General features: G+C 40.3%; 1 protein-coding gene across 10 annotated transcripts in view; it reads left to right on the forward strand.

Moving 5' to 3' along the window:
• Positions 1 to 14,656, forward strand: part of LTBP1 (latent transforming growth factor beta binding protein 1) — a 196,793-nt gene that overhangs the window by 43,113 nt on the left and 139,024 nt on the right. For all 10 annotated transcript variants that reach the window (XM_081188004.1, XM_081188009.1, XM_081188010.1 and 7 more), the window contains exon 4: positions 2,602 to 2,777. In XM_081188004.1, coding sequence (XP_081044130.1) covers positions 2,602 to 2,777 — 176 coding nt within the window. The remainder of the gene's footprint in view (positions 1 to 2,601; positions 2,778 to 14,656) is intronic.

Here is a 14,656-nt window from a genome sequence, read left to right on the forward strand (position 1 = left end):
CCTTCTTCATGAAATCTACCAGATTATTAGCAATAACCTAAGCTGGTTTTTCTCTCTTTGAGCCTTTCTCTGAAGTGAAATGGGTAGAGATATCTTCCACCTGGCATACTGCACACGGAATATTGCTGGGTAACTGCTGATTTGAATTGTTTGCTTTCAGCATAGCTTTAGTTGTATCTTCACAGCCGTCAAAGAAGATGCAGTCAATTTCACCCCTCTGACAAAGAAAATCAAATTCCTGATCCAGGCATTTCATTACTGTTTCTTGGGTCCTTCTGATTTTATTGTGATCAACTACAAGTCTCTCCTCATCTTCAGTGATCAAGCCAACATCCATAACAGCAGCTGTGGCTTGCAGACCAACATCATATCTGAAGTTCTACATCAGACATAGGAAATCTCAGCCCTCCAGATGTTTTGGGACTACAACTCCCATCATCCCTAGCTAACAGGACCAGTGGTCAGGGATGATGGGAATTGTAGTCTCAAAACATCTGGAGGGCCGAGTTTGCCTATGCCTGTTCTACATAGCACCATTATGTATTTCTAATGTGTCTGATGTTTGTCACACACCTTCCTGGAAGATGCTTTGGTGATCGTAAGGGTTGCACTGAAATGTCTCTGCTCTGGTGCGATTTTTACGATTGTCAGGCAGCTTCCTGGAAGGTGCTTTGGTGATAAGGTTCTCGCCAAAGCAACTCTGGGAGGCTGTGTCTTCCGTGGGAAGCAGCAGCGACTCAGGAGGAGGAAGTGGCAAAGGTGAGGGGGTAATGAGGCGAGGGGGGGGCAGGCAAGGGGGGGCATGGTGCATACCGGCACCTATTTTTCTTTCAAAAAAACCCCACTGGGTACAAACATGCTCTGACAGAAATCCAATAGTCCCCAAAACACTCATCCTCTGCATATTTTTATGAGACTGTCTGACAGACAGTTGTAAGCTGGGTTCATTATGCTTGCAGTGTTCTTTACTGTATCCTTCAGTTACATGTATGGTGTTATTGTGTTTCCTCCTCCTTGATATGTACATACTCTAGCATGTAGAAAACTGAAAAACAACAACACTAGATTCTTTTAATGAACATTTTATATTCAGAAAATGGGATGTGGGTGGCGCTGTGGGTTAAACCACAGAGCCTAGGACTTGCCGATCAGAAGGTCGGCGGTTCGAATCCCCGCAACGGGGTGAGCTCCCATTGCTCAGTCCCTGCTCCTGCCAACCTTGCAGTTCGAAAGCACGTCAAAGTGCAAGTAGATAAATAGGTACCGCTCCGGCGGGAAGGTAAACGGTGTTTCCGTGCGCTGCTCTGGTTCTCCAGAAGCGGCTTAGTCATGCTGGCCACATGACCCGGAAGCTGTAAGCCGGCTCCCTCGGCCAATAAAGCGAGATGAGCGCCGCAACCCCAGAGTCAGCCATAACTGGACCTAATGGTCAGGGGTCCCTTTACCCTTTACCTTTATGTTCAGAAAATGCAAGAAAATGTTCATTGTGCCTGGTGTGTGTGTGTGTGTGTGTGTGTGTGTGTGTGTGTGTGTTAAGAATCTTAAATCAACCCATATAATTTGATTCTCTGGTTTGTTACTTTATTTGAGAAATAGAATAGAAAAAAGTCAAGAATATTAGAAATCATTCTGAAAAAAAGCCAGTTTCTTTTAACAGTTGCTGGCTGTGCAGCTGAGCTTCAGACTTACAGAAAATAACTTGCATTTATGAAAGATGGTTGGAGTTAGGGTCGGCTTATTTAGTCTAGACAGTATTTCTCTTGCCAAATGTCACTTTGCTCAGTTCTTCCTGTCATAATTGTTTAATAAAGGCAGTCCAAGAATATTGTGTATAAAGAGAACTTCCTTGGGCTCTAGAACGAATGATATTTGGGTTTATAACAATGTAGTACTTTAATGATTTTAAATTAGTGACAAGGACATAGTCATAAGTTCACACAAGTGTCCTGTGAGGTAGAGGCTGCATGTGGTATATAAGCCCTCCTGGCCCACTAAGTGTGTCTGTTCCACAGTTGGGCCCACATGTTGGACAAATTATTTGTTGATTAATTTATGTGCAACCTTTAAATAGCAACAATAGCAGTTCATAGTATGATGTTTAAACTTAAAAAAAAATGTTTTTAATGATATTGATGTGTTTGCTGCCATGGGCTTCCTATGGCAGGAAGTATGAGATTTTAAATTGAATAAATAATTAAAAATACATATATATACAGTGGTACCTCAGGTTAAGTACTTAATTCGTTCCTGAGGTCTGTACTAACCTGAAACTGTTCTTAACCTGAAGCACCACTTTAGCTAATGAGGCCTCCTGCTGCTACCGCACCGCCGGAGCACAATTTCTGTTCTCATCATGAAGCAAAGTTCTTAACCTGAAGCAGTATTTCTGGGTTAGTGGAGTCTGTAACCTGAAGCATATGTAACCTGAAGCATATCTAACCTGAAGCGTATGTAACCCGAGGTACCACTGTATATATATCTGCTACAGCCATGAAGCAGTAAGATATCAGACTTGGTCACTCACAAAATGGACATTCCCTGTATATAGCAAATGTAATAACACACAGAAAATATTTTCTCTGTTCTTGTTTCTTCAAACAGAATGATGCCCCTTTCATCCCAGACTTTGATGATGAATGTTCATCATGGCCAAAAACAGGAATATGTTATCAAGCCCAAGTACTCCACAACAAAGAAAGTGATTTCAGGAGAACAGTCTACAGAGAGTTCATTGCCTTTAAGGATAAAACAGGATCAGCTTGCCTCACCTTTTCAGTGTGAGTATGAATGAAATGGAACAAACTTTGGTGGTGATCTTGATGTATTGAAATAAATGGCGGGAGCTATCAAAAGGACAGGTTGTAATAATGAGTGGCTAGATAAATGTACATCTGAAGGCAGCCCTTCTGAACTTTTGAGATTTGATGTAAAATTTGGTCTTCCTGATTCCCTTTTTTCAAATAAGATTACCTGCAACCAATCCTTAACAGTATTTAGCTAGCTACTTGATTGCATTGAGATTGCATGAACGTCAGAACAAATCTCTGTTGAGGACATGCACTTAGAGACACCCAAAATAGCTATCAGAAAACTTGACTGCAGCTGCTAAACTTCCTCTTTTAAATTTAAAGTATGATCACATTGGACTTTCTCCTTACACATTTGTTTTATGTTGTAAACCCCACCCTAAGATCTACGGGTATAGGGTGGTATACAAATTTAATTAATTAATATTGTAGAGCAAGAAAAAGTGCTGCCGAAATGATTGAGGTGCTGGAATACTTTCCTTTTAAAGCCATTTTAAATCAGTGGGGCTTTGAAGTTTAGAAATATTGGGGGGGGGGAATCTTAAGTGTGGGATGTGATAGAAGTAAATAAAGAGATCCCCCCCCACACCATTTGCTTTATAACAATAATAACAACATTTTATTTTATTTATATCCCACCCATCTGACTGGGTTGCCACAGCCACTCTGGGCAGCTTCCAGCATATATAAAAACATAATAAAATATTCCTCTTCTCCCAGGCCATTGGCAGATTAAACTATCTATGACCTTTTAAACTTGGGGTGGTGGGTATTATTTTATTTGTTAGGCATTTTTTGGTTTTTATACTGTAAATGGTCTTGTGATCCTTGGATGAAGGGCAGTAATGAAACTAACGAAATAAATAAATTAGATAGATAGATAGTGTTTCTTAGGTATTCAGATATATTAAATCTAAAATATTTGATATTTAACTGTTCTTTAGCGGTCCAATGCCGGCAATCAATAAAGTAATAGAATGACTGTATGCCATAATAGTCTTTTGGAAGCTGTAGTTGAATTGGAAGCTGTTGTTAAATTTGATGCCAGAATTTGATTTTTATATATAGTGGAAATCACTAGTTTGCAATTAGTTCAACATCAGTTTTATATTGTGGGTTGTGGTTTCTGTACATTAAACATTAAGAGCAAGAGATGATAGATTCATGTGTTGCCTACAGTGGCCTTCTATGTTAAAAGTAATTACTATGGACATTTACCAATAGCAAAATGCTGTTCTTACTCGCATTAGTAAAATATATTTGCTTGCTATATTAGCTACCACATAATTATATGAAGAGGGATAGGCTAGATAGAATTAGTGTTCTGTGGTGAATTGAACTTTGTTTTTACAAAACAGCATTTTCTTCCATAGACAAGGCCAGAAAGGAATGGAAAGTCTCCTTGGTATTAGGAAATACAAAGTAGATAAGAGTAATTGCCCCCCCCCCCCCCGTTAATTACTCTTATCTACTTTGTGTTTCCTAATACCATAATAATAATAATACCTAATTTTGTTTTGAACATATGACACTCCTGGGGGCAGATTCTTATGGATGTGCTTTCAGTAAAGATTTATCTGTTTGGCCAAATGGGACATTGATCCACCATGATTAGTCTTCCCTTAGCCAGCCCCCACCTTCCTTTCTTCTTACTTACAGGCTGTCCAGCAAATGTCACTGGCTGTCAGCTGTTTCCTCCTTAGTCTCAGTGTTGTCCTTGTAGAAGTCATCAGGGAGGAGGATGGGGACAAACCTAGAACTAGTTGGCTCTGCCTACTGTTGATCTCCCACCTACAGTTGGTCTCCCAGTCGTCTCCTCTCCCAGCCCATGGGAGAAATTGCGGAATCAGAAAGGACATGAGGATATTTACCATATAAAGGATATTTACCATATAAAAATGATACACATAGTAGGGATCTCATGAGTTTTTTCACAGCTCTTCCAGGCAACATCAGGTTGGGGGTAGTGGTGAAAATAGCTGGATCAGGTTCAGACAGTTCAGTAATAACAGAAAATATTTCTGCAGAATAGAAGGCTTGTTTTTGATACTGGTTGATACTGCTTGACACAAGCACCTGCTTCTACTATGCTCATTTTCCTGAAATCCCAAAGTGCTTCACATACCTGATCTCAGAAATCCTTATAGCCACCAGTTCTTATGGCCACATTATAAGGTAGTTTAATGTTATCCTCATTTTTCAAAACATAAGGCTGATGATAGTATTAGCTGAGTTCATGCTTGAACTAGAGGTTTTCTACTGAAATCTGTCTGGCATTGGCTACATTCATTCAGTTTGATTTAAGCCAATCTGTCTTAATTTGTCAGAGTTTAAGTTTCGTTACTCAGTTCCAGTAGATCATTTATATGTGTGAGAAGTTTGAGTCAAAATATAGGGCCTGGCACTAGAATTCCAAGCTGATAATTTGGCAACACTTCCCCAGAGCATGTCTGCCAAGAACATGAAGGCTTGTGGGCCTTCCACTAAATGACCTAAGATTACTGCCTCTCCAGGGTGTATGGGGTTTTAGGGGGGTAGTACCTCTGGTGGGGGACATGTTGTGCTCCTTCTGGGTTGTTTGTCCACCTTTGGTCCCCACCCCGCACTCTGCTCCCAACTGTGGCTGCTAGAAGCTGTCAGCATATGACAGCGGCCACACCCCAGGAACTGCTTCAGCTACTCAGTTAAACCAGGTGACAGTAGCCAATGTGTCTCATACCCTAAGTAAGTTAGGGACTTGCCCTGCATGAGAAGACAGGCTCTGGTGGATGGAGTGTACAAGACCAATAGCGGGACCAATGGTTAAGAAGGCGGTTTCTGCACGTGCTGTAGAGGGAAGAGAGGGGCTGATGGGACTTGTCAACCTGGGAAGGTAACCCATCTAGGAAAGGAAAACTCTGATCCAAAAAGTCTGTTGCCTTGCGGGACATCTTCAGGTGAAGAAAAGGCGAAGGAGTAAACCCTACACAAATCCGGAGTGGAATACCTCAGATGGTTGAATGGTGCCTTGTACGCCTCTTTCTGGCAACTCCTGCAGGCAAACTGGTACTGAACATATTGGTCTGTTTTCCTTTGGATCACATCAGTGAGGTCAAGAAAGGAGTTTTGTTGTCTGGGCAGCCCAGGACCCCAGGGAGGTTAGTTTTGTGCTGCTAACACAGCGGTTTGACTTCACCCCCATAGGCACACTCCATTGTCTCTCAAGACAGATGGGTGCCTCTCTGTTTTCTTGAATCTGTTTTCTTTTAAGGATTTCAGGGATAGATCAGTACAATTTAAACAGCCTTTTTCCATAGATGAAGAGAAAGGCGAAAGCTGCTTTCCGTCAGAAGAACTTTTAAGGCACAGTTTTGACCCTTTACCCTGGGGATTGATTGTTGGAGCCTCACAAGCAATTATTAGAAGAAACAACAGGTGAAATGAGAAAGTGCAGAGCTTGTACAATAGAGGGTAAATATAGACCAAGATGAGAGCACATATTGAAAGATGTGCTTAAAAATAAATATGGAACAGCTGTCTGAATTATTGGGCATTGTTGATGTTATGCACTGAAAATAAGTCATAGGCTCCACAGAGGAAAAATAAAATATGTGATCATCTAATTCAGGACCATAAAGTAGTTGACAACTTTTAGCCCAGAATTCTTGTGAGCTCATCTTTCCATCTCTAAAAATATTCTTAATACAAGATTGCCGAAGCACTGGAAAATGTACTGTTCACATTATCTATTCAGGGATAAGTTTCTTGTCTTTCTAGTGTGTTTTAGTCAGTCACCATTTTTTTCTATGCATCAAAACAGGAGGTTTTAAAAGATACATTGTTGATTCAATACAAAGCACATAACCGTAAATGTTGTGTACTAAATTTAGCAATAACAATTCAAATTATCTGTGACTAAATTTTTATATTACAATGGAATTGAAACACTGATGCTCAAAATATCAACCAATTTTATAATTTTTTTATCTTTTAAAAAGTTCCATGTTTCATAGAAAACTTGCCCATTAAAATTTTATTTAAAAAGTGGAACACATTGATTTATAAGGCTCCCAAGCATATAGTACGGCTTGAAGTAAGAGAATATGGAATCATTTGATTAAGGTTTGGCCTTAACTGTAGAAATTTTGCCTGTGAAAATATAGTACTTTCTTATTTGGGGAAAGATTACATTTTACAATTTCTGTCCTTGTTAGAGACTGTTTTGGGGCCAGCTCGTAATTTAAATGAGCTACATTTCCCCAAATTCTTGTCAAAAGACAGCTGCATTTTGGTTTGCGTTTTGTTTCTGAAAGTGCAAATTAGATAATTTTGTATTAAAATGCAAATATAATTTCTCTCTGATCGCTAGTAAAGAGCATTTCCTCTTTATCAAAAACTCATTATACAAATTGTAATGTGTTCAGGGTGGGAGCAGATAACCAATCAAAAGGCATTTAAAAGTGTGTATGTGGTACCTGCAGCAACCATAGACTGAGAGGGTGCTTTTAGCACTTGTATCTGGAAGGACAGATCCTGAAGCTGAGACTCCAATACTTTGGCCACCTCATGAGAAGAGGAGACTCCCTGGAAAAGACCCTGATGTTGGGAAAGATGGAGGACACAAGGAGAAGGAGACGACAGAGGATGAGATGGTTGGATAGTGTTCTCGAAGCTACCAGCATGAGTTTGACCAAACTGCGGGAGGCAGTGGAAGACAGGAGTGCCTGGCGTGCTCTGGTTCATGGGGTCACGAAGAGTCGGACACAATTAAACGACTAAACAACAACAACAATTCATGAGGACCAAGAAAGGACAGGGGTAAACAGAGAAGGATGCAACCCCTCTTCGGTTCTTGTGGAACAGAAAGCAAACATCACTGTGTATATTTGCAAGAACACTTTGGGAGAGAAGTCTAGAATGGAGTCTCTTTCCTGGAGCTAAGCAGTTTTAGCCCCACAATTTCCTTTGCCTTCAAGTTACTAGTTTCTATCTGATGGAGAAGAGATTCTGAAGGGCACAGAGGGGTCTCTGACATTTGCCACTTGAGCACACAAATGAAGTTGCACTGCATGATACTATGAAGCATGACTAAGAAATCTTGGGTTCTGGGTTGTGAGGCCACTCCACACGCTAGAAGGCAGCATTTCTCAGAGCCATGCATTGTAATGTCACACAGTACAATTCCATTTATTTATGTAACTCTGTATAACTCCTTTTTCCCCATTGCTGAGCTTTTGGTGTGTGGCCAAAAACTGGCTCTTTTAGGAAAAGCCTTGGGCTGATTTAGAGTGGCTTAAAGAATATTTATTTTTTTGCTGCTGTAACTGTTTTGTTTTTATTATTACTTTTTTCTTTTTGTTAATTTAAAACTGTATAATCATGTTATAGTCAGCAGCTTTGACAGTGTTACAGAAAGGAATACAGAAGTATTTTAATCTAATAATAAACAAATGAACAAACTTGAGCTCTAAGAGGGGTTAAATTAGTTCTCTGGAAACCTACAGCTGAGGTGTTAATGGTTTTTTTAAAAAAATGCTTTGCAAGTTAGACAGGTCAGGGCAAAATCTAGTACTTCTATTAATTTAACTTCATAGTACATGATTCTTTCTCTCTTGTTCACTCTGGTTAGGTTCAGCAATTGTCCTAAAGTTGGTTGCCAAGAAACAATAACAGCATTGCTCATTTCTAACTCTCAGGCATGTTTCACGTTGTTTTAAGCATGTAAAATGGACACAGTCCAAAAAGGGGTGCTACGGGTGCAGGAATCATACAGGAAGCAGCTTAACATTAATGAGATGTCAGAAGAAAGATGATTCACTTTAAAACAAAACAAAAAACAAATAAAACAGCCTCTGTTCATGAGATTTAGACATGAAGGATAGGCATAAATAAATTAATAACTGATTGTGATCACTGACTCAGACTAAAATGCTGTATCCATAAAGTACTCTGAGGCGTGGATTATAAAATGTATTCTGCAACAAGCACCTTAGCGTTTGCACACACACGTAGAGGAGCTGAGTTCATAAGCTCCACTACAATGTGTGGGAGGTTAGGGCAAACCAATTTCTTCAAACTGAAATATGTGAGTTTCTTCATAATCTGCCTATGAGCCAGATATTTTAACTGGGACATCCAACAAACAACAGATTATTACTTTGTGCTTTTGCAACCAGTCTAGTCAACCTTACTGCCCTTAACCTGACCTGCAAGGTCTCTTGACACACCTAAACCAATACGTTGTTCCAATACCCTTGTTGATACTTTGCTTGTATCAACTGAGTTTACAGTGGTACCTCGGGTTGCATACGCTTCAGGTTACATACGCTTCAGGTTACACACTCCGCTAACTCAGAAATAGTGCTTCAGGTTAAGAACTTTGCTTTAGGATAAGAGCAGAAATCGGGCTCCGGCGGCGCTGCAGCAGCGGGAGGCCCCATTAGCTAAAGTGGTGCTTCAGGTTAAGAACAGTTTCAGGTTAAGAACTGACCTCTGGAACGAATTAAGCACTTAACCCGAGGTACCACTGTATTTTATCCAAGCCTTTCTGAGTTTACTGTTAGGTCCATCTTTGTCTCTTGAGCCTCAAGGAAGCAAGCAGAACATTTTGTTGGTTGAGGCTACCACACAAACTGTGAGCCCTCCTGATAAAAGTTTCCAAGCTCAATTCAAAGTGCTGGCCTTAACCTTTAGAGCCCTACATGGCTGGGGACCAAATACCTGTTGGATCACCTTCTTCCACATCAGTCCGTGCATCCATTGTGACCAGGTGCTAGTAAACAGAGGTGGTTGTGAAGGAATTGGATGAAGAGACAGAACAAAGTGAGCTTGTGTTTTTTGGATTAAGGCTGGTAGCTTGTTTGAAGGCTTGCTTGTGTGTTTATGTTTTGCTGTGTGCTCTGCTAGAGCATTTGGTCTGACAGGGAGGAGCTACTGCCGAGAGGGAGTGTGGCTGAAGGAAGAAGTAAGTCACTGACCTTATTGGGGTCAGTCAGCAGCCATCAGTTCTACGCAGCTGCTCTTAATTTCTTGGAGTTCGTGACAAGGAGCTCAGGAACATTTCGTCTTGGTCAGACCTCACCTGGAGTTTTGTGTCCAGCTCTGGGCACCACAGTTTAAGAAGGATATTGACAAACTGGAACATGTACAGAGGAGGGTTACCAATATAATCAAGGGTCTGAAAACCACAACTTTATTTTATTTTTGTTTGTATGTTGCTTTAATCTCCACCCTTCATCTGAGGACCGCAGGGCGGTTTACTGTATGAATACACACAAAAATTGGTTCAGGGTGTTGGATGTGTTTAGCCTGGAGAAGAGAAGACTGAGAGGTGATACAATAGCCATCTTCAGATAGTTAGAGGGCTGCCACATGGAAGATGGAACAAGCTTGACTTCTGCTGCAACAGAGAGTAGGACCTGAAGCAGTGGATTAAAATCGCAACACAAGAGATCCTGACCACACATTAGGAAGAACTTTCCGACAGTAAGTTCTATCAGTCAAGGATTCTTTAGTTGTGATTCCTGGATGACACTTTGGGTTCCTTCTAACTATACAATTCTATGAGTGTCATCTGAGGCCTTTCTCCAGGTACCTTTGCAGCCAGGGCCAGATTAAAGCAACTGCGGCCCCAGGGCTAGGAAACCTGTTGTTGTCGTTTAGTCGTGTCTGACTCTTCCTGGCCCCATGGACCAGAGCACGCCAGGCACTTCTGTCTTCCACTGCCTCCTGCAGTTTGGTCAGACTCATGTTTGTAGCTTCGAGAACACTGTGCAACCATCTCATCCTCTGTTGTCCCCTTCTCCTTGTGCCCTCCATCTTTCCCAACATCAGGGTCTTTTCCAGGGAGTCTTCTCTTCTCATGAGGTGGCCAAAGTATTGGAGCCTCAGCTTCACGATCTGTCCTTCCAGTGAGCACTCAGGGCTGATTTCCTTAAGAATGGATGCGTTTGATCTTCTTGCAGTCCATGGGACTCTCAAGGGTCTCCTCCAGCACCATAATTCAAAAGCATCAATTCTTCGGCGAACAGCCTTCTTTATGGTCCAGCTCTCACTTCCATACATCACTACTGGGAAAACCATGGCTTTATCTATACAGACCTTTGTTGGCAAGGTGATGTCTCCGCTTTTTAAGATGCCGTCAAGGTTTGCCATCGCCTTTCTCCCAAGAAGTAGGCGTCTTTTAATTTTGTGACTGCTGTCACCATCTGCAGTGATCATGGAGCCCAAGAAAGTAAAATCTCTTACTGCCTCCATTTCTTCCCCTTCTATTTGCCAGGAGGTGATGGGCCCAGTGGCCATGATCTTCGTTTTTTTGATGTTGAGCTTCAGACTATATTTTGCGCTCTCCTCTTTCACCCTCATTAAAGTTCTTTAATTCCTCTTCAAGCAACTGGGGCCCCAGGGCTAGGAAACCTAGGGAGGTCCAAACTTAATAGCATCCGATCATGAGAAGCAAAACCTTGTTCTCTTCTGTAGCTACTCAGCGAATGTAGAACATTTCTGAAATTTTAGCATTGATAAAAACATTGTTAATGAAGACATTCACATAGAACATTCCTAGGGAAGTAATAGTTATGTTACAACATTACACTATCTACAAAGTCAGAACAGTTTCTTTCGAGCTCATTTGGATACAAACTTACCAATTATAACATTAAAATTAGTAAGTTGCAGTTTATCGTTTTCTGTGCAGAGAATGCTTTGATCAGACAACCAGTCTTGGCACATCGTTGACTGTACATCATTCTTTATCCTTTTTAGTCTAGAAACTGATCTTTCACTAGTACAGTTTGCAACCATTAAACACAGGAACAATCTGAAAATTGTTTCCACATTTGAAAAAGCTGTCCAAATTTTCTCCTGGAATATTATTTCATACATATCTTGGTGGCTTAAATTTTCATTTTCAGGGTGAGCTTCTTTGACATACATGTGGAAGGACAAGAGTTCCTTGAGTAGGCTAAGGTCAACATCCTTTGGATACTTTTTCATCAACATTTTACTGCCATTGTGAATCTGTTCCTTGGTCACTTGCAGATTCACCAAAAATTGCCAGCTACACTCCTATACATGGTTTCCCTTCTGTCTAGGTAGGCTTCAAGAGCATCCATGACAGGGATAAAGGAATTTACCCTAAAACTTGTCTATTGTAGAAAATTCATTTAAGGCTTTGGGTGTTGTGCCATCATTGTTTTGTTTTTTTGCACTCTCTGCCGCTTTTTGACAGTTTTGCACTCTACATCTGGTAGAGTAAATTTTGTTTGCTGTTCAATTTAATCAATTTAGTCTGAGTGTTTGATATAAGCTGCAATAGTGAGCTGTAAATATTTGCACATATGCTCAGTGAAGTATGTAAACTTTGGAGTGACTTGCTAACTTTATGAAATTGGTCTAGCCAATGCGTCCAAAGGTGACGCAAGGAAATAAATTCAAATTCTTCCACTTTGTGCAGAAGATTTTCAGCATGTCATCTTGTTTCTCCTTTCTCTGTTTCATTATAGTAAATATGACTGAGGGCTTCTACAATGTAAGCATAACTTTTGCTAGTAGCTGCAGTAGCTTTGACGTGAGTCTCCCCTCGCATCTTGTGTCTGATAAATGTTTAGGAACTTTTGACTCGAGGAAATAATTTTTTTTAGCACTGCCCATCTTTTTGTAGGTCTGATAAAAAACAATAAAGCTCATTCACTGGTATATCTATCTTGTGGCATGTTCCTTCAGTGCCTTTGGTTAATTTTTTGGCTGACGATCCTGTTACTTCATTGTTACTTTCTCTATAAGTTTCTGTACTTGTAGTGGTAGTTACTGACAACAGTTCTTGAAGTTCTTGGGAGGCTGCGTTCTGGTTGTTCTTTAGTCTGCTCAGTGAAGTCTGCTTGGATTTTTTTCTGTTTGCAAACATGATTCTTTATCTAAGGGTTAAGTAAGCCTTTAAACATTTTGAATATTTACTTCTGTTCTTTTTGTCATTTTTGTTTACTAGCACCACTTTCATATCACTTCTTATTATTTTCACAAAAAGTCAAAATTAAATATTGTTGTGATTCACAGTGATATGAAATAAGTCTCACTTGTTCTCAAAATGGATGCTACAGTGATAGATGGTGATCTGAACACTTGTATTGCTTCATAGCTGAATTTATTTGATTCTGAATAGCTTTAAAGCTTCCATAAACTTCACTAAACAGTAAGTATGCACTTGTGTAACTGTTAAACAGTCATAGACTCATACGTCACATGGTTAATGTTACTAAGCAACTGGGCCTAGATAGTAAAATTTGCCTTAAAAAAATAAAAGAATGGCAAGATGTCAAGGCCCCTCTAGATTATGAGGCCCTGGGCTCCAGCCTGCTTAGCGCGTACATAAATCTGGCACTGCTTGCAGTCGGAAGTGCAGTGGGTGGCGACTGGAGAGATTAAGTAGAGATTTTGATTCTCATTAGATTTGCAGTTATTTGTGGCACCACACTGGCATTATTAAGGGACGCAGGGCACACTGTGGTCTAAACCACTGAGCCTCTTCAGCTTGCTGATCGTAAGGTCGGTGGTTCAGACCCATGCAACAGGATGAGCTCCTGTTGTTTTGTCCTAGCTTCTGCCAGCCTAGCAGTTTCAAAGCATACCAGTGCAAGTAGATAAATAGGTACTGCCATGGTGGGAAGGGACATTTCTGTGTGCTCTGGCACTTGTCATGGTGTCTCGTTGCACCAGAAGCAATTTAGTCATGCTGGCCACATGACCCGGAAAGCTGTCTGTGGACAAACGCTGGCTGCCTCAGCCTGAAAACCAAGATGAGTGCCACACGCCATAGTCACCTTTGAATAACAACAACAACAACAACAACAACAACAGTATTTTTATTACTTATACTGGTTTTCCCAGCCACTCTGGGTGGCTCCCAACAGAATATTAAAAATTCAATAAAACATCAAACATTAAAAACTTCCCTAAACAGGGCTGCCTTCAGGGCTGCCTTTGACTGGATTTAACCGTCCAGGGTTCCTTTACCTATTAAGCTATTCAGTTAAGATTAACAAACCTTGTTCTGTCTATGCAAAACAGACACAGCTCATCATTTAGTCTGACTGGGATTTTTCAAAAAATAATACACTTTATACCTTTGATATCGGTATAGTGGGTTATCCTTATTTTTGCATTGCTATAAGGACTTGAGATGAACTGCTGGTTAGGGGGCTATTCCTTTGTTTGTGTTGTTGATTACACACACACACACACACACACCATTATGTACCCCTGCTGGTCCCTAACCCATCCATGCCGCAAATGGGAGCAACAGTGGAACTAGCTGACACCATGCAATCATTCACAATTTATGTAAGAGATACTATTTTCTCTTCTGAAATGTAAGGGGAAAGGTTGAAACAAGGAGTGTGAAGAGGATGTATTGCTGATATGCATCTTTATAGAGACCACTGTGCAGGATCTTTAAACAATATTTAGCAAAAGCCAATCAAGGACTGACTTGTTAGTTGACTATACAGTATATGGCTCTAACTGAAAAATCGCTAGAGGAAATAATGTTTTTTAAAAAAAATATAGTATGTAGAAATATTGTGAAAAATTCATTGTATGATTGAAAAAAGTTGCTGTTAAACAAAACAAAAAAGGTTATATTTTATGGTGGGTATTTATTAAATATCAACTTTCCTTTGTACAGCTTTAAAGAAAAAACTCTGAGAAGAGTTAATCAGGATGGGATGATAAAAGAATCGGGACAGGCCTACTTTAGGAAATAAGCAATTTCCTCTTGATTGTGTTTTGTCAGCAGTTTAAAAGGTATAGGAGATAACCAAAGAGCTTGAAAAGCTTTTAGTGTTTCTAAAACTGTATGTTTATATCTATACATG

Source organism: Podarcis bocagei (genome assembly GCF_964188305.1).
Source record: "Podarcis bocagei genome assembly, chromosome: 3".
In the NCBI taxonomy this organism is placed as follows: Eukaryota; Metazoa; Chordata; class Lepidosauria; order Squamata; family Lacertidae; genus Podarcis; species Podarcis bocagei.